This window comes from Chinchilla lanigera, unplaced genomic scaffold, assembly GCF_000276665.1.
Source record: "Chinchilla lanigera isolate Chin_1 unplaced genomic scaffold, ChiLan1.0 scaffold00155, whole genome shotgun sequence".
NCBI lineage: Eukaryota > Metazoa > Chordata > Mammalia > Rodentia > Chinchillidae > Chinchilla > Chinchilla lanigera.
The window spans coordinates 1,168,354-1,196,040 of record NW_004955556.1 but is presented as its reverse complement, the minus strand read 5'-3'; the positions used below and the strand labels follow the sequence as shown (position 1 = coordinate 1,196,040).

Here is a 27,687-nt window from a genome sequence, read left to right as displayed (position 1 = left end):
CCTGCCAGCAAGAGGGAGTGTTGATGGGAAGGGACAAGGACACAAACCCAGGCCCTTCCTAGCACTGAGCAGGTGCTTGGTTGCATCACCAACAGCATGGATCTCAGCTTTGTTCTCACATTCACCTTGGAAGACAGCCTAATCTCAGATGAAGAAGCTGAGGGCTGGAAATGTTAAGAAACATGCCAATGGTGACCTCAGCTCTAGACCGCTCCAGAGTGTGCTCTGCCACATCTGCGACTTGGTCTCAATCTCCTGATGTTCACTGGCAGAGCTAGGGCTACTGACTGCAGCAGGACCTAGGTCTCTTGCATGTCAGCATCCCCTGCCTGCGTAGACCTTCTGAGTGGCACGGCTGTCATATGAGGTGGATGAGCTGGGGTGCTGCAAGTAGTTAGACCTGACTGGCCAGTGGGTAGATATAGGACTTGGTGGCCCTGCGTGGTTGCCCTTCTGCCAGCTTCTTACTCACCAAGCCCAGAGGCCATCAGTGACCTCGCCTGCCCATCTGACACAGGTGTGCCTCCTGATCCACACAGAGCATGCATAGCCCCCTCAGTGGCCTGGACTTTCACACTCTTTGGGCTTTCATTCCAGGCTCTGGAAAGCGACTTCGTCAGCACCAACCTCCACCACTGGATAGACCTCATTTTTGGGTACAAGCAGCAGGGGCCGGCCGCAGTGGAGGCGGTAAACACCTTCCACCCCTACTTCTATGGAGACAGGGTAGATCTCAGCAGCATCAGTGACCCCCTGATCAAGAGCACCATCCTGGGGTTTGTCAGCAACTTTGGCCAGGTGCCCAAACAGGTAAGGCAGGCCGAGTCCTTGTCTCCTGACTCCTTGTCAGGAGAGCATGTGCAGGATGAGCTTGTGGGAGAAAGGAGAGCAAGGACATTCTGTCCTAGGGGCGGAGAGGTCTGGAGGGGCAGAACAGTCCCAACCATCTTCCTGGGTCTTCAGTGGCAGGGCTTAACCCTCAGTTATCTGCTGGGGGTGATGAAGACGATGATAGCAGTGAAGGCTGTATTCTTCTTCTGTGCCAAATGTGATAGACACTATGCTCAGTCCACCTGACTGGATTCTGTAGCTAAGTATCTGCCCTTCAGGTTATCATTTTTAGTGAGTTAAGACACACCAAGCGCTTGAAAGCGCAGGAAGTATGACTGGCTCATCGATAAATGTTATTGGGGTGATCGCATCTTTAGAACCTCTCATATGCTCTGGGCAGAGGAGGTTTCTTCTGTGGAGCAGGAAACCGACACCCAGAGAGGCTGCATAAGTGGAACTAGCATGGACCACTGGCAGCAGAAGAGGCAGAGCTCTGGTCAGTGGGCCACTTGGGAAGGTGGCTACAAAGCATGTGCCATATTGCCACTGGCCTGGGATGTCTTCCTCCTGGTGGGATTGCAGGGGTCTCACCTGGGCCCTGGGCCCTGCTGGCTCTGGTTCCCATGGGCACAGTCACTCAGTCCTAAGAGGCTGTGCGTGACCCATGCTGCCACACTTACGAGACCTGTGCAAGGGAGCAAGGTGCTTATTTAACCACCAGTTCAGTGGACACCCAAACTGGGGCTCTGTGCATCTCCTCAGTATCCTCTCTGCCTGACCCTGCATGACCTGGGGATCTGCTCGTCTCCTGGTTAGGGGCACAAAAGAAGAGCCAGGTGTGACTGGGATGTCAGGGGTGCATCTAGGGTGAGTTAGCAGGGAGCTTTCAAATAGGTGAGCATCTCAACGAAGAGCATGGTAGCCTCATAGCTTTGTTTCTTGAGTTTAAATACACATAATAATATGAATAAAGCAATAAAACAATTCAAAGTAATAGCCCGCCACCCCGCAAGTCTAGTTTTATGTATATGCAGCCCCATCCATAAGCACAGATGCTTTCCTGTCACTGTGACCAGGGAGTGTACAGTTTTAGATTCTGATGTTACTTAATAATATAGGTCAGTGTCCTTTATCCAAAATGCCCAAGATCCAAATTATGTCTGATTTCAAGCATTTCTTTTTGAAATTTGGAGTCTTTACATAGACTTTACTGGGTCAGCATCCCTAATCCCCAAACCTGAGCTTTAAAATGCTTCCCAAATCTTTCTCAGTATGATGTCACTGCTCAGGATCCTGGGGATTTCAGCGTATTTCACATTACGGATTTTTGGATTAAGAGTGCTCAGCCGTGTGAATGTTCAACCTGATACACAGGTTGAGCACTATTTCCAAGGAGTTGTCAGAGTGAGAGTTTCAGGCTGTCCCATCTGAGGACAGGATCAAAGTGCTTCTGGGCCACACACTGTCCCACCAAAGGGCAGTGATAGTTATAATATTACGGACACCTGAGACCCAGCCTGTGGGCCCATGAGGTGTTTTGTGAGGAAGAAAGTGTTATAAAATGTTTACTACCATTTCTGTCTGAGTCAAACACAGCACAGTTCTGGATGGTTCAATCCCTGACCCTGCCCATGTCCCAGCAGGGACCTGCTCCCACCTTGGTTCCTTCCACAATGTCCCCAACAGCTGTTTCCATGTGGGAGTGCAGGAGCCAGCAGGGAGGGCAGGCTGGACCAAAGCTGGGTGCATACACCCCAGACCAGTGAGAGGGACTGGCCAGGCAGTGCATCCTCACACCTGACATTTGCCCAGATGTGCAGAGAATTTGGCCTTGGGGACAGTTTGATGGGAGAGGTCTGGGGGAAATGAGAACAAGGCCACTGACAGGATCTGCCCGCTCAGGAACGTTTGCATGGATGCAGTTGAAGAGCTTTGTATTGACACCAGGATGGATGAGCCTTGGGCAGCTTGTAAAAGGGAAGAAAACCAGGAGAAATTACTCTAGCACATGTAGGGTGCCTGGGATCCAGGCAGGGCAGGAGCCACTCTGACCCCAGCCTCCAGGGACCAGGGTTGCTCTCTGGCCAGGTGGAGGAGAAGGGGATGGGCAGGTGTAGCTATCCTGAGCCCCAGGCCTGTCATCAGCAGCATCTGAGGTTCAGGCCAGGGCTCCTGCTTGGCTCCAGCACTGCCCAGGGAAACCCAGGGGCAGTGCCTGGCATGGAGCACCTGATGCCCATGTGCTGTGTGTGTCTTTCCAGCTCTTCACCAAGCCCCACCCGGCCAGGAATGCCATGGGGAGACCTCCATCTGGGAGGGACACGGCCACACCTGCCAGCATGCCCAGCCACCCGCAGCCCTTCCTGCACAACCTGCAGTCACTGAAGCCCTTCCAGGTCACTGTCAAAGGTGAGTGCCTAGCCCTGTGCAGTTCCTTTGGAGGTTTCAGGGCACAGACCCAGCCAGATGCTGGGCCCAGCTTCAGATGAATTTGTCTCCAAACAGTGGGTAACCGGGAGGCCTCTGCTCTGGAGATGGCTAGGATCTCTCAATCAGACGTCTGTAAGTCTGCCTGCCTCAGACACATACACTCCGCCCTCTGTGTGCACACACACTTACAAACACTTATTCCAGCAGCTTGGTGCAGTGGTGCATGCCTGTAATCTCAGTACTCAGGAAGGCTGAGGTAGGAGGATTAAAACTTCAAGTCCACCTTGGGCAATTTAAAGACTTAGCAAGATGCTGTCTTAAAATACAAAATTAAAAGGACTGAAGATATAGCTCAGTGAAGGTACTAGGTTTAATCCCCAAGACTATGAAAACAGTCCACATATTACCCTACCCTCCTCTCTTTCTCCCTTTCCTTCTGTGTCTCCCTCTCTCCCCCTCCCTTTCCCTCCCTGTCCCCCTTGTGCACATAGAACCCTCCTTCGTTCCAAAGCCAGAGGGGAAGTCCCAAGTGTTCTGAGGTAAGGTTGCAACCTCTGAACCTTGGTCACTGTTGCTCCTGGCACCACATGGGCCTGTAGCCCATAGCTGAGACCGTGTGCCTTGGCAGAAGGCTGTGGGGAGTCCCAGCCTAACTGCTCTCCAACTGTGGGGAGGTGTTCAAGAAAACCTGGTTCTCGCATCTCACTAGCACAGGCAGGGGCAACACCAGGAAGAAGGAAGACACTGTAAAGGGTGTGTGAGGGGTGCAGTCTCAGCAGTCTCTGTTGGAGGTGCATGCTGATAGCGCCAGGGTAGCACAGGTGGAGTGTTGTGTCCAAGATAAGCAAGTTTACAGCAGACAGCTAAGCAGCAGATCCTAGCTCTGAGCCATCCTTGGGCTAGGCCTAGAGGCTTCTTGATGGATCAGAATTGGGTCACCTGCTTGGGGCCCCTCCCAGGAAGGGCAGGGAGGACAGAATCCCCCTGAGGTTCCTATGGCTTTGTGCTGTCTGCCCCTAGAGACAACCTGGGCTCTTCTTTCCCTGTGTATTAGTCAGCCTTCCCATTGTTGAGACAAAATACCTGATGTCCATAGTTTAAAGGAGAGGTTTAATATGGCTCATGGTTGCAGAGGGTCCAGACTATGGTTGTCCAGGTCCAAGGCAGAAACATCATGGAGGGAGGGTGTGGCAGGGTAAAGCTGCTTACATTACAGTGGCTGGGAAGCAGGGAGCAGGGGTTATAGTCTCAAAGGTCACACCCCATGACTACTTTTTCCAGTCAGGTCCTTTCTCCTAATAACCCATCCAAGCCATGAGCTGGGTGATGGGTTAATCCATGGAAGAGGTTGGCACCCCCACAATCAGTCATCTCTCTGGGGGTCTCAGTGCAGTCAAGTTGACAGTCACCTGCAGCTATACTTATAAGACCTTGGTCAGGGAACAACCTGGCCTTGGTCTGTGGGCCTTGGTTTGTGGCAGTGGCTCCTTCTCTCTGGCTCAGCTGAAGTCAACCTCACTGTTTCCACCATACTCACTGGTGGGTAGATATGTTCCTCTTCTCTTTAGGATCGGAGTCTCCCAAAGGGGCCATCGGTCACATCATCCCCACTGAGAAGAACATCCTGGCGGTAGAGAAGAACAAGGTGCTGCTGCCTCCTGCCTGGAACAGGATTTTCAGCTGGGGGTTTGATGACTTCAGCTGTTGCCTGGGGACCTATGGTTCTGACAAGGTGAACAGTCACAGCCTCCCTCCTGCTGACCTTGGGGGTCTGGAGGTCAGGCTGTGTCCCTGCTTAGGAGACAGGGGCTCCTGGGGTCCCTCAAAGACCCTTCCTGACCAAAACCTCAACCCCAAGTTCCATGGCATGGAGCTTGCAGGCTGGCTGTGCACAGGGCCACCTCCAGAGGGAGTCTAGACAGCCATGTGACTACCTGGAGCTCACCCAGATGCACACTCCATCTCCTTGCAAAGTTGCGAGCTTCTGCTGCCCTGGGCAGTGTATAGACTTAGGCTCATGCTGAGTGTTTAGCTCTCCCAGCACCAGCACTGCAATGCCAGCTCTAGGCTCTCTATCTCTACCTTGTCCTCAGCCACCACACTTCATACCCAATGGATTACTGACCCTCCATGCTTCTACCCCCAGCCTGGCTCTTCCAGCTGAGGCAGTGTGTATATCACCCCCTGGCACCCCCTCCTGAACTCGGACCCCACACCCCAGGTTGAGCCACTGCCCCTGGTGCTCTTCGGATTTTTCACATACTAGGCTCCTGTTGCTTCTTTCTCCCACCAGTGAGGAAGAAGCTGCTCCTCAGGGTGGCCTGGGTTTGTTTCCTGGGCCTGAACACAGGTCCCAAGGCACCCAGACTCACCAGTGTCCCCCTTGCTCTGTCCTGGCTTCCTGGGCTCTGCTGGCCCTGCTCCAGTGCCTGTCCCTTCTGCACAGGTCCTGCTGACCTTCGAGAATCTGGCTGCCTGGGGCCACTGTCTGTGTGCTGTGTGCCCATCACCCACAGTGATCGTCACCTCCGGGGCCAGTGCTGTGGTGTGTGTGTGGGAGCTCAGTGTGGTCAAAGGCCATCCGAGAGGTCTGCGTCTCCGGCAGGTAGGTGGTTCAGCAGAGGGGAACCCTGTAAGTGTGAACACTGAGCAGGTACAGGGCCCTGGGAAGGTCCATGCCCCGGTAGATGCAGTACCTTGAGCAGGTGTGTTCCTCTGGTCAGGTATGGCGCCTGATCACATCCAGCTTCCTGTTCCATGAGGGCCAGACTCCCTTGGGAACAAGGAAGGGAGTGAGGACCAGCATGTGGCCACCGATGGTCACTCTAGGGAGGCCACAGCTCAGTGTGGGTTGCAGCCACTTCCATTTATACGAGGGCTAGCGAAGTCTGGTCTCCTGCACTTGACACTGCTCTGTGAATGCCTGCCAGGGGCCACCCACTGTGCTCTGTGAGGCACTTTCGTAAGCACTGAAACCTCCCCAACAGCCCTGTAAAATCAGTGTCACTATTGTCCCTGCTTTCATGGTGACCCAAGGAAATGAAGAAATGGCCCATGCAAGGTCCCAGGTAGGAAAGCAGGACTGTTTCAGAGGGATGTTGCCCTGGCAGGGACATGGCCCACAGCAGGGCAAGGTGGAACTCTGGGTCCTGTGCCTGGAACCCGCTGTTCTGTTGCGGCTGGATGGAGCTACTCGGGACATCCCAGGGCCTCTATGGGCACTATGAAGCAGGGGCTGTGGTTCTCTTTTAGACAAGGAAACTGAGGCTCAGACCCTTGGGTCTGGTCTTGTCTACTTGTATGTCCTCTGGCCTCTCTGTGTGTGAACTTGCCCCAGAGATCACTAGGGGTACTTCCCATGCAGAGTGCAAGTCATTTTCACATCTGATTTTTAGTTGGAGAGCCCCAAAGTAACAAAAACCACAACAGGTCCTATGACATTCACCCTGTCCGGAGCCCTAAACTGAGCCTGCTTCCTCATGAGGACTGATTCTGAGTTCCTCTAGATGACTTTCAAGTCACTCCCCACCCCCTGGAGCCTGTCTTCGTCCCCTGCTGCCAGGAGGTGAAGGGAATGAGGGATCTCGAGGGAGGATCTGGTCAGCCCCCCAGGGGCAGTGGTGCCTTCTAGGTGACTGTGCCAGCCCATCTCTAAGAAATGCCCCCAGAACAGCCCTTTCACAGTTTATGCTGATCCTGGGGGTTTCCCATGGTAGACAGGGGAGCAGGGTTTTATTCCCGATCTAAGGCAGAGACAGGAAGTGAAGGGCATTGCGGATACCATTATAAGTCACCTGGGGACAGCAGGCAGGTCCAGCCTGACCTTGGTGCTGGCCTTGGGCACAGCAGGTGACCATCCTGCTGCTCCTCTGAGCCACCTCTTAGAAGTAGGATGCACCATAAAAGCCTTGGTATCGACAACATAAGAACACAATTTGTCATCCTCTCCTGGCTCCAAATCAAGAGATACAAGCATTGCGCACCCGTATGTTCACATTTTATAGGCAAAACTAACACTTTATCATTGACCCAGAAAGGCTGATGTGGCCTTGGGAAGCCCCCAAATCACTGGTTGCTCAGTGACCACAGTCTACCCATGACCTATAGGCAGAGAAGCAAGTCATGATTAAGTAGCTTCATAAACAGCCTTAAAAGTGGCTTATCTTTCAAGACATTACAATGTTAAAAAGAAATTTCAAATTCACTTCAAAGGCAGTTCTCTACAATTCCTGTATAAAACTTTTCACTGTTGCATACCACCACCCCCAATATACATATTTATACCTTTCTGATCCTTCTGTAGATATTTTTATTTCATTTTCTCCCAGCCTATCAAATTGTTTTCATATTTCTACAGCCTCTATAATTTACATTTCAATTGTTCCAGATTATTGCATTTTCATAAAATTACATTTCCATTGTTTTGTTATGTCAATGCACCATGGTTTAATAAACCATTCCTTCTAAAACTAGACAATTAAGTTATTTCTAAGTTTTAGCTGTTTTAAACAGTGCTGCAGAATGCACCTTAAATCATTGCTTGCTTCTGATGAATGTTTCCGTACGATAAGTTTTAAGGAGTAGAATTACTGAGCAGTGACATAAAGTTTTCCAAGATGGTTCCACAGCTTTCTGGTGCCACCAACAGTTAATCAAGAGTGCCCATTCCAGGGGCTGGGGATTTAGCTCAGCGGCAAAGCGCCTGCCTGGCAAGGGCAAGGTCGTGAGTTCAGTTCCCGGTAACCTGAAAAAAAAAAAAAAAAAAAAAAAAGAGTGCCCATTCCATCACAGCACACACAGTAGCGGGTTTATTTGTGGAATTTTTGGTTTTATTTTATTTTTGCTACTTTAGTGAGGTAGATGATAATAGAATGAAGTTCCTTTAATTGGCCTGGAAAAACAGAGAAGCCCATTGGTAGCCCATTTCAAATTGCTGCATCTTGCCTTGATTTCCTCTGCCTATCCAGGTGGCAGGTGCTGGGCACCTCCAGGTGCCCTAGTCATCAGCCTTGGGAACCCGGATGGGCAGTTCCCTGCACCTGGCCCTGGAAAGCACAGACTGACTTGGTTCCACTGATGAGCAGCTGTGTCAGCATCAGGCGCTGAGCTGCTCTCTGAATCTCAGCCTTTCACCCGAGTCCCTGTCCCAGTCCCCTTGGGTCAGAGCTTAGTCATCAGACTTAGTCTGTGCTAGGAACTCCTCTGCTCATCTAGGCAGTTTCCATGTTCCTAAGATGCCCACATCCTCTGCCACGGGTCATGTCCAGAAACTGGCCACAGCCATCTGGCTGGTGTCACATTAGGATCCACTAAGGACACACGGGAATCTGTGGCAGGACTGTTAATTGCTGTAACCAGGCAAAGGGACTGCTTTGAAAAATGATGCTCAATCTCATTGACCCAAATGAGTGAGCCATAGTCCCTGCCCTAGAGGTGGAATTCCTCACGATAAGCCTGGCTGGTGCCACTCCATGCCCTCCACCTGGTGCCCAGGAGCTGGCAGGCTTGGTGAGCACAGCAGACCTCAGGCAGGCTTTCCTGGCATCTCTGGGATACCTGGAGTTGAGTGTTTGCTGTTACCAACAGTGGTGGCTCCCAGATATCCCAGACCTGATCTACCCACAGAGCCAGCACTGTCATGCCAGGCCCCTCTGGACCCCACCTGAGGGCCAAGAGAAGGCTGAGTCACCACTGGACATGAATCCCAACCCACTGGACCTGGAAGTCACAAGTTTCTAAGGATAACTTGGTTTCCCCTCCTTCTTCCCGGTTTAGTTCAGGGGCCCCAGGCCTGAGTTTCCCACCACATGATAACCGTGGGCTTTAGCATGCAGGAGTCCCTCAGAGGTCTGTGAAGATGCAGACTGAGACAGGGCCTGAGAATCTGCATTACCCAAGCTCCCGATGCTGTGAGGTAGCAGAACCAGTCCTTGAATGACTATGCTATGCAGGTTACCATCCGTGCAGGAAAGACAGGAGTTAAGGAGGCTACTGGCCTCTGGTTGGAGTGTCACCACGGGACTGCTGAGTCTCCCCAGCTGGGCCTTCCTGCAGCAAACTGGCCGACCCCTGGGCAAGCTAAGGACTGACATGGCTACATACCCATGCACTGGCTCTGGAACCACTGAGTCAATAGTCACACTGAGTCTCTGTTTGCTGGGGCTGGGAGCGCTAACTGGGAGGGTGAGGAGTCACCCAAGGGGCTGGGTGGATGGTCCCTCTCATAACCCTTGGGTCTTTGTCCTGCCGCAGGCTCTGTATGGACACACCCAGGCAGTCACATGCCTGGCAGCATCAGTTACCTTCAGCCTCCTGGTGAGTGGCTCTCAGGACCGCACCTGCATCCTGTGGGACCTGGACTGCCTTGTGCATGTGGCACGCCTGCCTGCCCACCGGGAGGGCATCTCGGCCATTGCTATTAGTGACGTCTCGGTGAGGCTTCGGCTCCTCCATGTCTGTGGGCCATCACAGTGGCATGATAGACAGTACCTCGAGGGAAAGCACAGGGACAGAGGGGGCTGCCATTGGCCTGGGGTGTGCAGAATGTGGACAGACACTCACTGGAGGAGGAATTGGTGCCAACGTGGCTGAAAGTGATGTAGTGGGCAGACTTGACTACAGGGTGAATGTTAGAAGGGTGGACAGAGGATGACTGGATGGGTGGGTAGGTGGGCAGATAGATGGGTAGGGGCCTGGCAGATGGCTGGCTGGCTGGCTGGGTGGGTGGGTAGATGACTGGGTGAGGGGTGGGTGGGTAAACAGTTGAGTTTGTGGGTGTATTTGTAATGGGATAGATGGTTGAGTGAATGGAGGATGGTGAGAAGTGGATGGGTAGATGATGATGGCTGGTAGGTAGGTGAGCAGATATGTTGGGGAAGGAGACCATGAACCCCAGAATGAATGGTGTCCCTAGGCCCCAGAGAAGTCTAGTACCACTGTAAATTGTGATGTACTTCTGGGTACAGGTCTGACAGAGATGTATCAGATGAAGTCCTGGCCTCAGCCAGACGACCCCTAACAAATTGGGAAATGCCACGGTGAAACACAGCTTAAGGAAGGTTGTGCAGCATCCTTTATCCTTTCTGTGGTTTGACAAAACTTAAAGGCATGGCCCCAGCTGGTGACATGGCCACCACTCCAGTGGGTACAGGATGGACAGGACACGGGGAGCAGAGGCTCTGGATGTGAACATTTCAGGAGATGCAAGAGAGAATTTCCCTCCGAGACCGTGTGCTCCCCAGCTTCACACAGGCTTTGAGCCTTTTGCCATCATTTGAACCTCTGTGCCCTGACCTCCATCAGATGGAAGGTCATGGGGGTGGGCTGGCCAGCCAGGTGTAGATTCTGCATCCAGAGCCAGGATTGGTTTGTGATAAGAGTGAAGAATTTGTGTGAATCAGCTGGAAAGTCAGCTGGTGTCTTAGAGGGTCTTGCGGTACACTGGCTGGTACCCCAGGTTGGGAATGCTTGGTTGTACAAACTGGGTGGCTGAGAAAGGGGCAGAGGGACCACTAGTGACTCCAGCTGTCACTGCTGCAGGGCACCATTGTCTCCTGTGCGGGTGCCCACTTGTCCCTGTGGGACGTGAATGGACAGCCCCTGGCCAGCATCACCACAGCCTGGGGCCTGGAAGGATCCATAACATGCTGCTGCATGGTGGAGGGGCCAGCATGGGACCCAAACCACGTCGTTGTCACTGGGAGTCAAGACGGCATGGTGCGGGTAGGTGTCTCTTGGGCAGAGTGAGGACACAGCTTGAGAAGTATGTTCGTCTTCCTTTTGCTCACTTCTTCCAGGGGTTAAACCCTTCAGTTTCCATTTGGGACACTTCCAGTCCCGGTGCCTGCATCAAATGAAGGGAAAAGGAGGCTCCTTCCAGGCAAAAAGTACATAAATAAAATTATATATATGATATTATATGCACATAATAAAATAAAACTGTTAGAAAGGTGTGAATGTTGAACGGTCAAATTCAGATTTTAGCTCAGTGGTGAAAAGGGATATGTATGACACTCATTCATCCCAACTTGCCCATCCATTTATCCATCCACTAATCCATCTGCCCACCTATCCGCAAATCTCTCCATCCATCCAACCACTCATCCATGCATCCACTGTTCTATTTATCTACCTCTCCATCCACCGTCCACCCACCTGCCAGTGTGTCCCTCCAACTATGCACTGAAGCATCATCCACCCACCCACCAATCCAGTACCTGCTGAACCTGGACTCCATGCCACACCTTTCACACAAGCCTCTGCAGATGCAGAGATTCATGAGAAGCAGGCACTTTTCGTCAGGACCCTTATACTCTAGAAGAGGAAGAAGAGAAGCAAACAGGAAACGCAAGTGTGTGGCACCTGTCATGGTTGAGGTAATCAAGAGTGCAGAGGGCTCTGACGGGAGCCATGGAGAGGGAGGAGCTGCCAGGAGCCAGGAATAGGAGGAAGCATTGCAGTTGAGGGTAAGGTGAAGAACAAGCCACAGGAGATGGCACAAGGATGAACAAATGAGTGAAGATAAGGAGGAATGGAGAGCTTGCTTGTGGAACTATCCTTTGAATTTCATGATTTATGAAAGGCAATGTATACTGAATGCATGGCCGTGTAGGCAAACACCTACCACATTCCACAAGCCCTCAGTGAGGCTGCCACACGCAAGCACAGCTGACAGTTAGCCTTGGCCCCCAAGGGTGGGAGGCGTGGAGTCTCGGGGGATGACTCTTCCATTAGGGAATGAAAAAGCGCGGTGGGGCCCAGAGCAGGCATGGGGTCCTTTCTTATAGAGAGGTGCAGGGGAGGCACAGGTCAGTGAGATCTGAGGATAAGGAAAAGCCCGTGCCTGTGATGAGGGTTGCAAAGTGCAGGCTGCTGGGGTGTGGACTGACCTGGGTTGGCCAAGAAGCCCTGTGCAATCAGTCTGAGCCCCCAGTGAGGGCCAGACACAGATGACCTGGAGGCCATGGCGGTGCATTGGAGCTTGCATGGCACTAGCTCAGGAGCATGGTGCTAAGCTGGCTGCAGAGTCTGTGCAGGGCATGTGATGAGGGGAGGGAGGCAGAGGGACTTAGGGACCTCAGGGTGGGTGTGGACCTTTGCAAGCTCCCACTGTCACCTAACCAGACCAGAGCTGGAGCCTAAGAGGGCTTTTGCTGATAAATATTTCACGCATCGCTTCCCTCAGGGACTCCCAGGCATGAAGGAGAGGCGAGCCACTCGACCCTGCAGACACAGTCCTGTCCCCAGCCCATGACATGTTCTCTTTTCTGGACAGATTTGGAAGACTGAGGATGTGAAGATGTCTGTTCCTGGCCAGGCAGCTGCAGAGGAGTCCTGCGTGCAGCCTCCTAGCCCCAGAGGTACCTGCCCTGCCCTGTGCAGCCTTCCTGTCTGCCTGCCCCTGCCCTGTCCCACCAGGGCTGCAGAGTTTAGGGGAGCCATAGTGATCAGGATTGCCACCAGGTTTGGGGACAGTGGGAGAACAGTTTGTTTACTGCAAGTTCCTGATGAAGTGCAAAGCAATATGGAGAAGCCCTGGCCAGTCCTGACCTCAGCCCTGTAGAGATTGTGACCCTGGTACTCCTTGGACATGAAGACAGTGGTGTAGTGGGTATCAGGGGCACCTGAGCTTCAGGAGGGAGCCCTATGCTTCCCTGGGTTGCAGAAGTTGTTCCCTCATGCCCGCCTGCCCCGTGCTGACTCTACTCAGCAGGCTCCACACGGCAAGGTCCAAGGTGGTCTTGGGTGTTACCTGCCTGAGCATCACCAGGAACCATGCTGAACATATGGGTTCCCATCCTGCTACCCAGTCCAGTCCCCTGGAAAAGGCTGGGAGGTGTTAGAATTGACAGAGCATGGGATTCAGGGTGGCCCAAAGTAAGAGAACTATGTGCAAGCAAAATCCCCTCTGGGTGGTGGCAAGTGAGACTCACATGGGAAAACCTGGTCCACCTGCATGGCCACTATCACTGCCTGCACCACAGCTGACCTTTCTGGCTCATTCTCCTTTCTCATGGTCATCCTGGGCAGTCCTATTACAAAAACATACCTTTGAGAGAAAAGAAAACTGAGGCCCAGGGAGGTTCGGGAGCTTTCCCAAAGTGTCTCAGCAAGCATAACATTTTCTCATCGCTGTCACCCTAGCAGTCACAATCACTGCAGAATAGCCTTCCCCAGACTCTGCCACACACTCCTTATCTGACCCCTTCCCTGGAAACACAGAACCAAACTCATTGTCACCCAGCCGCATCACCTCCTCCAGCACAGCTACCTTCTCCCCCAGCTCCGTCTTGACTAGAACCAAGACCTCTTCCTTGGGTCCCTTTATCTAAGGAAACTGTGACTGTGAAACAAGAGTTTAAAGACAGTTCTCTGATCACCCAAGTCTTCCCCTCTGTGTGCTCCACTCCCAGAACTGTGATCACCCCACAAGGACATTTCTTAACTCCTGAGGGCACCCTTGGAAAAGAACAGCTAAAGGCATTAGCTTAGCCCATTATTGGTGGGTGAGTGGGTAGGTAGATAGGTGGAAGAATAGATGAATGGATGAGTGGATGGATAAAGAAAAGTCATGTTGGAGCCATTCCATTGGTTCTTGACAAGCCCATGCATCCTCTGTTCAGCATCAGTATGGTGGTGAGGTTCGGTTCATCGGCCAGGAGTCCAGTGAGTATGCGGGAAATAAGGCTTGAAATCCAGCTCCATCCCAGTACCTTACCTGGCTCTGATCTCCCTCTGTGAAGTGGACACATTTCCTCTACTGCTTGTCTCATAGAATCATGATGACAGGAATGTAATAGGCACAGATCAGAATCTACTCCACAATCCAGTTCATCACTGTCACTTTTTCACACTGCTAAGAATGTCTTCTTGAATGCAGCAGCTGATGACATTAGGGAAATTATAACACTGTTTCAGGTTGACAAGGAGGCCCTGATCCGCACCTTCATCTCCCCTCTGTTCTCACCCAGGTTGACACTGCCCAGGCACACTGTCAGCTGAGGTGTGGCTGTAATTCAGTGAAGGGCCAGGATGAAATGGCATGAGGGCCTGGAATAGGACAAAGGGAATCACATGGGGCCACCGTTTAGAGTCAACAAATCTGTGTGCAGATTTGCAAGAGAACTCGCTGGAGGTCTTTAATAAGGAAGCATGATGTTCTTATAATATTGCTCAAAACTGTTTTGTTGGAAAGGGATCAGGATTGAGCATGACATGTGGATATTTGCACATGTGTCCTCTCGGCTTAAATATTATTGCATCCCTTCAAATGTCTTAAGGGGCCCAAAAGGAGATTTTTGATGATATTGAGGATACTGCATTTATGGGCAGATGTAATCTAATTTCTGCCTGGAATTCATTTATTTGTCATTTGAAGCAAGGACCAACCTGGACAAGTACAGATTATTTCAGATATCACCCCCCAGATTGGGACTCAGTCCTGGACTCAATCTGATACAGAAAAGGCACTCAGAAAAAGCTTGTTGTTTGGACTTGTGGAGGAATTTGCAAATGCCTGTTTCCAATTTAAGGTGGTTTCTCCTCTTGAACCTCCTCCACACTCCCTGGGCACGGCCTGGCTGCACGTGTAGGTGGCCACCCCAGGACAGTTGGGGCTGCAGCAGCTCTCCAGCCCCAGGCTCAAGGAAGCGGCCTCACAAGGCCGTACGCAGCTGCTGTCTTCCCCTCATCTCACCCTTCATGTCAAAGGAATTACTGTCCATCCCCAAATGCAGTCATTAAGATGAGTGAAGTAACAATCATTGAGTTATATTTTTTGAAAAAACGTTCTCAGCATTTAATTATTGGTTGTGGCGTGAGAGGATTTAGATAAGTTGATAATGCCGACTTTATGCAATTTATTTTTACTAGGCAATTATGGGCTGCATTACATCCTGGCAGCAAGGTATTGTGGGGCATCTTATTAAGCATAAAGCCAGTAAACACTGATGAACAATTTTGCTGAACTAGGCACGCAATTTAGAAGGCAATAATACACAAATCCAATTTGGTACACAATGGATCCGCGGCCCGTCAGCACATGTAACTATCACAGCCTGCAAATTAAATTGGGACGGCCCTCTTTGCAACAGCACAGGCCAAGATTAAATATATTTTCCCCCTCAATTTAGCAAGTTGCTGACCACAAATATAAATATGTGTGTATGTGTTTGTGTGGACGCACGTGGGCTCGTGTGTGAAGGCACTCGGGTGTCCTAACTGTTCCTTCGCACACTCCCCACAGGGAACAAGTGGCAGAAGAACCTTGCCCTGTGCATGGAGCTGGATGTCAGCCTTGCTTTGACAGGAAAGCCCAGCAAGGCCAGCCCTCCAGTGACAGCCCTGGCGGTGTCTAGGTAAGCGCAGCCTGCTTCCTCAAGCCTCCAGCAGAGGGCGCTGGACCATCCCGGGAAACCCACCAAGCCCAGTAAGACCATGGCAGTGTGGGCACACGCTGTCAGGGAGGAGGAGGCTCGGGCTGCAGGGATATGGTCCAGGTGCCAGTAGAAAATGGTTCTGTCTATTGTGTTGTTGTCACTGTGTGTGTATTTTCCCTGTACTGGGGATTTACAGGGGCCAGGTACTCAGGGCCTTTACACTGAGCTACATACTCAGCCCTTTTTATTTTGAGACAAGGTCTTAGTAAGTCATTAAATTGCCCAGGCTAAGCTTGAACTTTCTGTCCTTCTGCCTCAGATTCCCAAGAGTGCTGAGATTACAGCTGTGTGCCACCACATCCAGGTTGTTCTTGTGGTTTTTAACTCGTGCTCTGGTTCCCTTGTTTTTGAATAGAGAAATACAAAACACAAAGGTCCATTGTTTTGTAATTTTTTCCCCAAGTTCCATACCTGGTGTGATCCCATCCTGCACTAATAGAACCTGATTTTGAGGCTCTGAACTAATAAGAGCAGCCAGTGGTCAGACAGCAGTCAATGGCACAGTGAGCCGAGGAGGTCTTCCCACAGTGAGCTCGCCATGCACACCTGGAAGTGTAGTCTGGGAGCTGCTGACCTTCTGGGGCTGCTTCCCTTCTTCCTTCTGCCTGGTTGGGCTGGGACGATGCCCCCATGGAGGGAACAGTACAATGCTCTACATGCCCACCTGGGTGGGTGGGTGTCTGGCTGTACAGGGGACAGAGAAGGAAGGTCTCGAGCTATGGGCTTCACTGAAGACCTTGCTATGAGTCCTGCTGGGTTCTGGACAGGTGGTGGTCTGGACACAGCAGAGACAGGCCAGGTATCTCCAGCTCCTCTCCATGCTCTAAGCACCACCACATGCAACTTCCAGCCTTCCCTTGACCTCCTCCAGCTTCTGGGGGCCCTGAGGCCAGGCTGAGCCCTAAGTGCAGTTGCTGGCAGGCTGACTGGATGCTCTGAAACCACCGATGCCTCCAACACTTGCTCTCCTCTCTCCTCCCCAGGAACCAGCCCAAGCTCCTGGTCGGTGATGAGAAGGGGAGAATATTCTGCTGGTCTGCAGACGGGTAGGCTGCAGTAGGGGCTCTGCATGTAGCTTTGTGCGGCACCCAGCAGTGGAAATGCTCAGTGCCTTCAGGGGCCCCCCTCCCCAGGGCACTTGAAGAAGGGGCCTCTGCCAATCAGTGCTCTGGGCCCCAACCATCCTTGTGGCCCACAGGAGGACTATAGGCAGGCTATGAAGACACATTCATGCTGGACACTGACCTGCGGGTGACAAGATGCACTGGAAACGCACATGACTCTGCTACTGCACTGAGAGAAATGGGGTTGATTACTGGAAACTGTCAGTGTGTGTTTGTTTTATTAAAGCAGCTGTTTTCCCAGTGCCAGAACTTGGGTTTGAGATCACCGCTCTTCTCTGGTGTCTGCATCTCCACCGTGGCTGGGCCAGAGAACTTGGGCATCAAGTCAGGAGAGTCACCCAGAACTGATGAGGAAGATGGGGTAGAACCAGTTCTTAGAGCAGAGCACCCCTCCCTGGGTGGGTAGCGCTCTCCTCTGACCCTGGGCTGAGGGTTGCGCCATCTGCCCACTGTCTGTGCATGCTATTAGCCCACAGTCATTTGCAATCCCCCAGTCAGTCTGCGACTGCATCTGAGGCCCATAAATTTAAGAGCAGAGAGCACCACTCCCCAGGAAGGGCAAGAGCATGCCATAAATATCAGGGCTGGGCCTGCTGTCATTTTTCAAAACGATTTGCAGTGCTTACCCAGGGCTGAAAACTCTGCTGGACAAAGGGCTGTCTCTTTTCATTCACTCAACAAACATTTTTGCCTTTCTCTCGCTGTGTGTTGTGGGAAAGGTGGAGATGAGGTTGGATCTTCTTGGAGTTCAGGGGCCACGAAGTCAGAAGGGCCCTCAAGAGATGTCTCATGTCCCAGGAGGGGCTTGGGTGGCATGTCCCAGGGTGACATGCTGGCTGTGTTAGTCTGCCATGGACCAGGGGCTTAGGTGACAGAAGTGTTTTCCCAAGTCCTGGAGGCTGAAGTCCGAGATCCAGGTGCAGTAGCATGTGTTGGCCCTGAACCTCTCTCCTTGGCTTGCAGACCCTTTTTCTCGAGCAGTCCTGATAGGGTGCAGCCTCTGCATATGTCTGCAGACACACCCAGGACAGAGGTCCGTCTCCCAGCTCCCATCTGCAGACCCTGGCTCCATCCAAGCAAGGGAAACCATGATTGCTGGGTGGTGTGGACTCAATGTCCCTGTATGGGGACATCTAGAACAGAAAGTGAGCCGAGGAATAGATGGTGGTCCCTGCTGCCTGTCCAGCTGTTGCATCTCAGGCAGGTGGCTTGGGAGGGGCCTCTGAGCCTTCAACCCATGTTCCACTCACTTGCGCCTGCTCCACTCCAAAAAGGCAGCCATGCTCCACTCTGCCAGTGGAGCCACAATCCAGGAGAACTTCCTAGTCACAGTGACACCAACCCTGACCTGGCTGTGCAGCTATGACAAGCCCCATGCTTGCAGCAGCAGAAGCACTACAGGCCCTGCTCCCAGGATATCCTAGCTCCAGTCATCTCCCACATAACCTGAACATCCCCCAGGAGTCACAGGGACGCTCTGGCAGCAGGGGTGTGGGTGTCACTTTGTGGTTGACCATTCTTTAGTCACAGGACAGCAAAAGCTGAAAGCACAAGCCCTTATCAGGCAGGCACAGGAGTCCTGAGAGGCGGTGTCACCGTGGAGGGTCCCCCAAGGTGCAGACTATGGGTGCATACCCATGGGGACAGGTCTGGCCTCACACTTCCATGAGCAAGGCATTCATGGTCTGGGGAAACTCAGCTTCCCCAAGGTCTGATATCTGAATGTAAGTCTGGCCGCCCTGCTCCCGGGACTGAGTTCAAAAGTGGGAGCTGAGGGGGCACGGCCTCTGAGTGCCACCCCCAAGTTCTAGGTCGCCTAGAGTTGCAGCCTCTGTGGCATGCTGCCCTCACCTTGCACCCATGTACTTCAGGTCCCACGGAGACAGCTCAGTGCTTGGAGGTGATAACACCGTAGCCCTGGGCCCACCACATCCAGAGCAGGTGCTGAGAACCCAGGCCTGGTGCCTTCAGGGAACAAACATGAGACTCAGTTGGTCCACGCTGACATGTAGATAGGCAGGGCATGTTTGAGAGGAGTTAAAGCTTCATGAAAATCCAGACAGAATCTGTTTTGCATTAAATCAAATCTCTCTGAGCCCAAGTCAGATTTGCCTCAGTAAGTTCTTGGGAACAGGTCACATGCCTGATCAGGGTGTGTGTGCATGAGTGTCTCTGAGTGTGTATGGGGGGCATGTGTGCTGGAGTGCACATATCTGTATCTGTGAGTGTGCTTGTGTGTGAGCATGTGTACAGCCTGTATGGGTGTTTGTGAGTGTGCATGTGTGTACATATCTGAGTGCATATGTGTGTGTGCGGGCACATGTGCATTCTCTATGTGTATCTGTGCATGTGCATGGTGTGGGCATGTGTATGTATCTGTGAGTGTGCACATATGTCTCTGGGTGCATGCATGTGTATGCATGTCTGAGTGCATGTGTCTGTGGATGTGCATGTGTGTCTATGTGCATGTGTGTGTACGAGTGTGCATGTGTGTGGGCCTGCACTGTGTGCGCACGTGTGCACATCTGCGTCCGTGTGCTGAAGCGTGTTGTCTGAGCACATTCTCGTCCTCAGACAGCGATGGCCCCTCCTCTCCACATCACACCTTTCCAGGTTCCCAGAGGCTCAGGCCTGGGCTGAGGTCTCCGTGTGACCCTGCCTGAGACCTTCCCCTGTCACTTCCCAGAAAGCCACCATGAGCGGAGAGGGCCGAGCCATGCACCTAAGCCAAACTGAGCTTCCTGCAGCTTTATGGCCTGGGTTTTGGCAGATGCTCAGTGACACCAGTGTGTGGAGGTGGCCTTGGCCATCCCGTGACGCTCTTGGTGCCCCTGGGATGGGCTGGCTGTACACAGCATCTGATCTCCAGGGCAGTGGATGGTGATGGCTGCAGCTGTGGGGACAAAGGACCTCCCAGCCTCTGCACAGGTGCTTTGGGGCCCCATGAGCACAGCAGGGTCCTGAACTGGAGGCTTTGGGGCAGATGGAGCTGGTGATCTCTTCTGTATAGGCCGGGTGGTGCCCATCATTACTTGGTCTGCGTACCTTCGAGAGGCTCAGGGACAGCAGAATTTGTCACCTTCTACTGTAGCCTTTGGTGGCTGTCCCAGGAGGCTGTATTATGGGACTAGCCTAGAACTCCTTTGGTTTACGACCCTTGGGCCTGTGCTTTGTGAGAGACTCAGGGGTCAGGGATGGTACACAAGCCTCCATCCTGCCAATGGGGCAGGCAGGGCACCTCTTCGAGTCTCAGCATTTGCAGGCCAACCTGCACCCCACACCTTCATCTGAAATTACCCTAGTGATTTACTGAGCACTTCCCTGCCTAGGTGTCAGGATGCAAGGATGGGCAGGAAGCTTCTGCCCTTGGGACTTCACACTCTAGAGGCAGATGGCAAAAGTGAGAGGATCCTGGTGCAGGGTCTGGCATCCTAGGAGACGGGACACCTGGGGACACATGAGGACTATAGTGAGGGGTGCACTGAGACGTGGTTGTGGAGGAGCAAGAGGAGCCCAGTGAGGCTGGGACTGCCACGCCCGTGCCTCCAGGTGGTGTGGCCAGGGGTCTGGGGTAGTGTCCAGCGAGTCGAAGGGCCCAGACCCAGCAAGTGTCTCTGCCACGCTTGGCTTCAAGTTCTGTCCTCAGCTCTGAGATGTGGCTGCCATGTCCCTCCATGTCCCTCTGTCACCTGTGCCTCAGTGCCCTCATCTGGGCCACCTGAACTGCACACAGCACAGGGAGGGGGACTTTAATGTGCCATCTGCTTCCTCCATAGTCCTGGCACCCAAACCAGTGCCCTGGCTGCTTTCTCGCTGAAGTCCCCATGCCACGCCCTGACCTGCTGCCATCGGGACATGGAGAGGCACTTTAGAAGGCCCTGGGCTGGGCATCATGTGGCCCTGGCTCCAGCAGGAGTTGTCAGGACCTGGATGGGGCTGTGGCCTCTCAGTGGGGTGGAGGTGAAGGGATCTGCCCCTTCCCTAAAGGCAGCCCCTGGGCTGCAGGAGCGGAGGACCCAGACTGGAAGGTCTACACCACCAAAAGCCTCAGCATTGAGGGCTGCCTTGCATTCTGGATGAAATCACTCTTTCCAAATTACCCCCAAAGCATCTGAGGGCCTCAAGGTCAGAGGTAAGGTCCTGTTTATTCAGATCTCTCTCCCGTGCAGGGGGAGCCAGCCCCGTGCAGTGCACCAGAAAGGCAAACTGAATGAATGAATGAATGAATGGTCTTGACAGTGCTATCCAGAATCTGGCCAGAGGCAGGATGGATGATCAGTGTGACAGATCCAAGTCCTAGCTGAGACATGGCTTAGAGCAAGATAGTCGGAGTCACTTCCAGCATGCAGCTCTGTGTGCCAATATGTGGAATGTCCATGATTACATGCAGCCAGTTGGTGGTCACATACAGTGTGTTCAGTGCATGCCTTACCCTGGCCGGTTGTCCAGAGCCCGGGCTGGCACATGTCCCACTAGGGAACATCATTCTAACCTGTAACTTGAAACCAGGAATGGCACTGGCCTCACCCTCCCTCCAGCCATCCTGTCTTCTTGTCTGAGTGTGGCAGGAACACAGGGCCTCAGTGCTGGCCAGGGAGCCAGCAGGGCCACCTTAGCCCCAACAGTGGCTCAGTACGTAAGGGGCCAGCCAGAGAGAGACACATAGTATACACAAGTGACTTACGCCCTTTTAGGGAAGGGGCAAGGAAGTGCTGGGAATGAGAAACACGGCAGGGGACAGAGCATCCTGCACAGGTGACATTTAGGGAAAGAGGGAGCCCTGTGGGGGTTGGGGTGCATTCCAGGTACAGGTGCCAGCCCTAAGCAGGAAGCAGGAAGCAGCTCTCAGAAACAGTTTAAGGTGATAGGGAGCCCACAGGGTGGTGGACAGCAGCAGGGGACACGGTGCTCTAGGGGACATGGGGAGGGTCACTGAGTGCTCATCAGCAGGGCAGCCCCCAGGCTGCAAATAGGGAAGGGCGGAAGGCTGCCTCTGAGCACAGGAAGGCCTGGCGTCTGTGGCCATGCCAGTGACCAGGCCTGCACCTCTCCTGTCCTGGCTCTGTGGGACACTGGCTCACTTGCTGATCACTGCTGTCCTGGGGTCCCCATGCCCCACTCGTGCAAGACCTGCCCCTTGAGCGAGGCGCTGTGCAGCTTGGATCCCGCTGCCAACCTCCCCAGCTGGTTACCAGGCCCAACAGGACCACACAACCTCCTCCCAAGCAATATCCCAGCCGGCCACATGTGGGGACAGCTGTGAAAAATGACACACAGGGCCAGCGCCACCATTTCCTGTACAACACGTAATTAGGTTAGATAAGAAACTAGCTGTGTCTAAGTGCTATAAATGTCTATATTAAGCTATTTTGAGAGTGCTGAGCACTTTGACATTTGAGAGTTCAGAGTAATTGAGGGATTGAAATAAAATTGCTTCTGTTATTTGAAAGGTCATTATCGTCTTCAGTTAGATATATGAGGACTATTTTCCACTCTAGTGAGCCGTTCTCTCTGCACAATTAGCACCGCTTGAGCAGAGACCTGCCAGGGAGACTCCCAGCCACGGCCCCCGCCAGGGCCCAAGGTGGCCATAAGATGCTGGGCACAGGGAAGTGGGAGTTGGCTCTGACATGTAGTCCCCACCACTGCCGTGGGACAGCTGTCACTGTGGACTCCGCACCTGCCCCTGTGGTGCAGGTGCATGCTGGGAAAGTTGTTCTCATCCTCATCATGTGGTCAAGGATGTCACTGTCAGACACTGGATGAAGAGACTGAGGCCTAAGGATGTCCATGGTCAGAGAAGCTTCAGGGGTGCAGCTGGAGGATACGGAGTAGACTGCCGGCCCCTTACTGAGCCAGTCACTTGAGGCTGATCCCCATGTCAAAGGGAGATAGCCCAGATGTGGAGAGGCTTGGGAGGGCTGGCTTCTGAGGTCCCCCAGGGCTTGACTCCATCTCCCCGCAGCTGAGACAGTCCTGCTGCCTCCTCCTCCACAGTGTGAGTCTCCAGTCTCAATCCTCGAGTCTCCATGGGGTCCCTCAAGAACAGAAGCAGAGTGGTCTCCATGGGGCTGCCTGCTTGGGTTCCAGGAGGGATGGAAATCAGCAGGGAGCAGTAATGCCGGCACCCCGGGGCCAAGGGGGTAATGGTCACTACTATGGGACTGCCCAGCCCCTCAGTGCTCACAGATCAAGCGGCACCTTGGGAACTTCTAAATCAAGTCAAGATCTCAACCCTCCTGCACTGAGATGCCAAAACGTTGGCTGGAAAACTGGACATTGCTGCCTCCCTTCTGGCTCATTCAACCCCCTTCCCCAGCTATTGAGTTAAATAAGTAAAATGCTCTTAACTACCAGTGAGAATCCCAATTTAGATACAAGTTAGTGCTGAGTACCATCCTTGGCTATCGTTAATTTAATACAGCACAGTCTCTGAGGATCCCTCAGAGAGAATTTGACCTTCAACCATGTGTGCATCTCAGCTGCAGGGCCGCAGCTCCTGGGAGATGAGCAGTGTCATCTGTGACTAGACGCAGGGCCTGGTGATTCATAGAGAACAGAGATGCTTCTCACAGTTCTTACAGCTCTGGAGCCCAGAAGTCCAAGGTCCAGGGCCCGTATCTGGGCAGGGCCTCAGCAGTCTGTCACCTCATGAGGGAAGGTAGGAGAGAGAGCACTCCAGAGACTCACACCCTTGAACTCTGTTATTATCATTATCAACCCATCCATGAGGTCACCCTTTCCAGGACCCAAAGCCCTCTGGTGAGGGTCACCTGCCAGCATTGCAATGTGGGGATAAGGTTTCCAGCACTTGCATTTGGGGACATGTTCAAAGCTGAGCAAAGGGCAGTGACAAGTATCGAGGGCATATTTGTGGGATACTAGCCGGGTGATAGGCACTATACTGGATGACCATGAAAAGTCTCCTAAGAAACAGGCGTCCTTTGAAAGCAAGGATCCAGAGACACTGTCTCTGTCACAGCTGCACTGTTCGCTGGAGCCCCCAGAGCCCTGACATGTGCAAGGCTCACAAGTGCGCAGACACACCGGGACCGAGCGGCCTCAGAGGGAGAAAGTTGATCCTGCCGCAGTGTGTGTGCACGATCCTCCTGGGTTTGCTTCAGTAGGAAGATACATATAACATAAAGTTTACCATTTTAACTCTTTCTGAGTGCATAATTCTGTGTGCATGTCACTGGGGGGAAACAATAGTGTGTTTTAAAGTCTCTTTTGCAGTGCTGAGGATCAAACCAAGGGCCTCTCATATGCTAGGGAAGGGCTCTACCACTATGCTACATCCCTAGGGCCTGCCTTTTCTCTTTTTGTTTTCTTTTCTTCCTTCCTTCCCTCTTTCCTTCCTCCCTCTTTTCTTCCTTCCCTCCTTCCTTCCTTTCTTCCCACTTTCCTTCCTTTCGTCCTCCCTTCCCGCCTTCCTCCTTTCCTTCCTTTCTCCCTTTCTTTCTTTCTTCCTTCCTTTCTTCCCTCCCTCCTTCTTGCTGCCCTGTCTCCCTCCCTCCCTTCCTTCTTTTCTTTTAACAAACTCAAACCTGCAGCTATCAAGGCCAGGTATCACGCGGATGCTGAGGACACTTCCCCCCAGGCCCCAGAGCTCCACTGTGTTTTTCTGGCCAGGCTCTTGGAGCCGTTGGCAGTTCTGAGCCTATGACTCACCTTGAGCTGGCTCCTTGGCCCATCCTACTCCCAGACTTAGGTGGAAACAGATTCAGCTCCTTTGTGCCCACAGAGGAGGAGCTACCACAGACCCTTATGGCGGACACCCCAGGACTCCATCAGACACACTCCTGACTGGCGCAGAGGGCTCCCAACCCCCACACTATGTCCCCACCACAGTCCAGCGTGTTATTTCAGGCTGATCTGGTGGAAACTGGCAGTGCCTGCCGCCAAAGGGATAAATATAGCAGTGTCTTTTTGCTGAGCTGTGGCAGCTCTGGGCAACGTGGTTTGGGGCAGAGGGTTCCTATGACTTAGGGAAAGATCTATGGAAAGAAAGAAAACCCCTCCCACGTGGGTCAGGTTTTTCTGCTGTCAAAGCATCTTCGAGCCCTCTCTTCCCCTGTGCTGCTGCACTGCAGAGCAATGAAAAGAGGGGTGAGGTACCCACCAGGGTCAACCACAGAGGAGTTGACGGGGTGACAGGGGTCTGCCCTCTCCCCAAGACTGGGCTTGCTCTCCCGGGAAAAGTGACTTTCCTCCCCTCAATTCTGGCTCCTTTCAAAAGAGGAAATTTCAGGTCAGAGAGCTCAAATGGCTTCCCCAAAACACATAGCACTGGAAAAACAAAAACCCCGGTCCGGGCCAGAAAGCCAGTGTTCACACTACCAAGTGAGAAGAGCCAAGACTTAAGTTAAAACAAACAGACTGAACACGAGGAGAAATAACTCTGGACTCGGAACCCCATCTGGGGAATCCAATAATAAGCCTGGTACCCAAGCCAGAGAATCATTTGGACATAGCTGGGCAGTTTGTAGCACATGACATATTATAGGTTTGCTTGTAAATAGGGTAAATGACAGGACTATGACAGGAATAAGAGAATAAAGAGAGATTTGGGCTGAGTTTGGATTTGGAAAAGAAAGTGTGACCATGCATAAGGTCAGGCAGAGGTCCTGGCTGTGGGGAAAGGGAGGAAAAGAGGTGGGAGGAAGCCAGAGAGAACTGTACGTTCTCAATTTCGGCCACCAGGGGGTGCTGTCGACCTCAAGTAGCTTGGGTGCTGTGTTTGGAGAAGAGTAGCAAGAAGTTCCCTTGGGGGGGCGGGGACAGGGAGGGAAGGGAGGGGCTGTGTGTTCCTACACACCGGGGTCTGTACCTCAGGAAGTACCAACCCCTGGAGAGTAAGATCCTGCTATTCTCTCACTCAGCTGCATGCTGTCAAAGGCCAGGCTGGCAAAGGACAGCAGGACATGTACTCAGTATCTGCAGTGAGCCGCATGGACAGTGATAAACTGCATGAATGCCAAGTCTTCCAAAATAAAACAAGTGAAAATTAAGAAAATCCACCCAATAAGTTCCCTTCAATAGAGGTGGGAATGTGAATATTTTGTAGAATTCAGGGAGACTTTAAAAAAAAAAACAACTTTTACTGTACATTTCTTTTTAAGTTTTAAAATTTTAATTAGGATGGAGATCACAATGCCTACAGCCAGGTCACAATTCTCTATGTCTCTAATGGTCTCATACTTTGTAGATCATGGACCGCTTTTGAAAACAAAAGAGTATGTCCACCTATACTCACAGAGCACAGATTTCTACATGAAGATACCTGGGTCCTGGCAAATTCCTATAAACACAAAAGTCCAAGGTTCTGTGAGCACAGGAACAGCAAGAAGTCAACCCAGGCTCCCTGGGACCAGGAAGCTTTAACACAGGAGGACAGAGCCCAATTCCCTCCACAGTACCCAGCCCCCGTGCCAGCTGCTAATGAGCTTCACTTCTGTGTACTGATGGACGACACTGCTAATAAAGTTTAATGTGGAAGAACAAGGTGCACTTAACTGGAGCTGTAAACATGGCTAATTCTATTTAAAACTACAGGGTGCAGTGCATTAACGTCCAACAGTCAGATACTCAGTTGGTGTGGAGCTCTTGGAGCTGTGCTTCTGAGGAAGCAGGTGCCTGGTCATCTTTTCCAGTGACAACAGAAAGAGTAGAACACCCCCACAGTTACCCCTGTACCCACCCTGCACCTCCAATAAGAGACTCCTGCAACCCCCATAGTTCCTGGAGTCCTTTAAATAAAATGGCATAGTGTTTACTTATGACCTGCTTTAGATCATCTCCAGGTTGCCTATAACACTTGCTATAATGTACACACTGTGCAAATCCTAGTCACTCTGTGTTTAGGGATCAGTGCTGAAGGGACTCCAGCACCCTAGTGCAAATCCTAGTCACTCTGTGTTTAGGGATCAGAGGTGAGGGGACTCCAGCACCCCCCCATCCTTGTTGGGTGGTTGTCCCTGAGATTTTCCCACTGTCAGTCCTCCAGCTTCAGCCCATATCTGACTACACCTTGCCCTCATGGTGACCTCCATGTCCCTCCTACTGTCTGAGTATATTCTTACTTCTCAAAGTGTGGCTAGAGGCATGGAGATTTTCTGGGAGATTATTAGAAACTCAGAATCCCAGATCCCACCCCAGACCACCTAAACCAAGAACTATATTTTATCAAGATCCCAGGTGACATGTGACACATTACAGCTTAGGGGACACTGATCTGGAAGCTCCATTATAACTCAAGCTTGACAAGGCCACAGTGAACACAGACCCTTCCCAGCAGGAATCCCCGTTTTGCTTCTTCCCCCTGTGTGGGGACTGGAGTGTGGCTCTGGGTGGGGTCACCATTCCACCTCGTGACTGCCTGGCTTTATAAAGGGCTCCAAGGGACATATCTGGGTCACCCTCTGGCCCATCTTCTGGGCCAGGAGGGCCGGAAGGACATCAGGTTCTGTGTGGAAGCCACTGTAAGCCTTGGGGAGAGCAACAGCAATGGTCCCTCCCACATACAGGGGACATGGTTCAGTGGAGTCAACCATGTCTTAGTACTGTCCACCCTGGTGGTATCCCTGTTCCATGACTGTTATGGTTGATACATTGTGTCAACTTGGGGAGTCTAGAGGTTTGGCTAAGTAACCAAGACAGAATTTGGTACCTGAGGAGTGGGGTCGTTGCTGTGACTATATCTGACCATGTGGTTCAACAGCCTTTGGAAATGGCTTGTGGAAAGTGTTCCGAAAGGTTCAGAGATGTTGCCTGAAAGAGAAGCGCTAGAACGTCTTCTGCTGTTCTGTCTGGGAGATTCTGGTCAGAGCTCAGAAGCCCTGAAGGCTGACAGAAATTGTGCCGGT

General features: G+C 52.3%; 1 protein-coding gene across 7 annotated transcripts in view; it reads left to right on the top strand.

The window, feature by feature from the left end:
- Positions 1-17,071, top strand: part of Wdfy4 (WDFY family member 4) — a 242,170-nt gene extending 225,099 nt beyond the window's left edge. For 5 of the 7 annotated variants that reach the window (XM_013508791.1, XM_013508790.1, XM_013508795.1 and 2 more), the window contains 9 exons: positions 598-810; positions 3,093-3,240; positions 4,809-4,993; positions 5,708-5,866; positions 9,514-9,693; positions 10,801-10,983; positions 12,536-12,620; positions 15,506-15,617; positions 16,682-17,071. In XM_013508791.1, the coding sequence (XP_013364245.1) occupies positions 598-810; positions 3,093-3,240; positions 4,809-4,993; positions 5,708-5,866; positions 9,514-9,693; positions 10,801-10,983; positions 12,536-12,620; positions 15,506-15,617; positions 16,682-16,748 (1,332 nt within the window). In that variant the 3' untranslated portion in view covers positions 16,749-17,071. Of the gene's footprint in view, positions 1-597; positions 811-3,092; positions 3,241-4,808; positions 4,994-5,687; positions 5,867-9,513; positions 9,694-10,800; positions 10,984-12,535; positions 12,621-15,505; positions 15,618-16,681 lie in introns of those variants that run through there. The other 2 variants (XM_013508792.1, XM_013508796.1) reach the window with 2 other exon arrangements.
- The last annotated feature ends 10,616 nt before the right edge of the window (positions 17,072-27,687 follow it).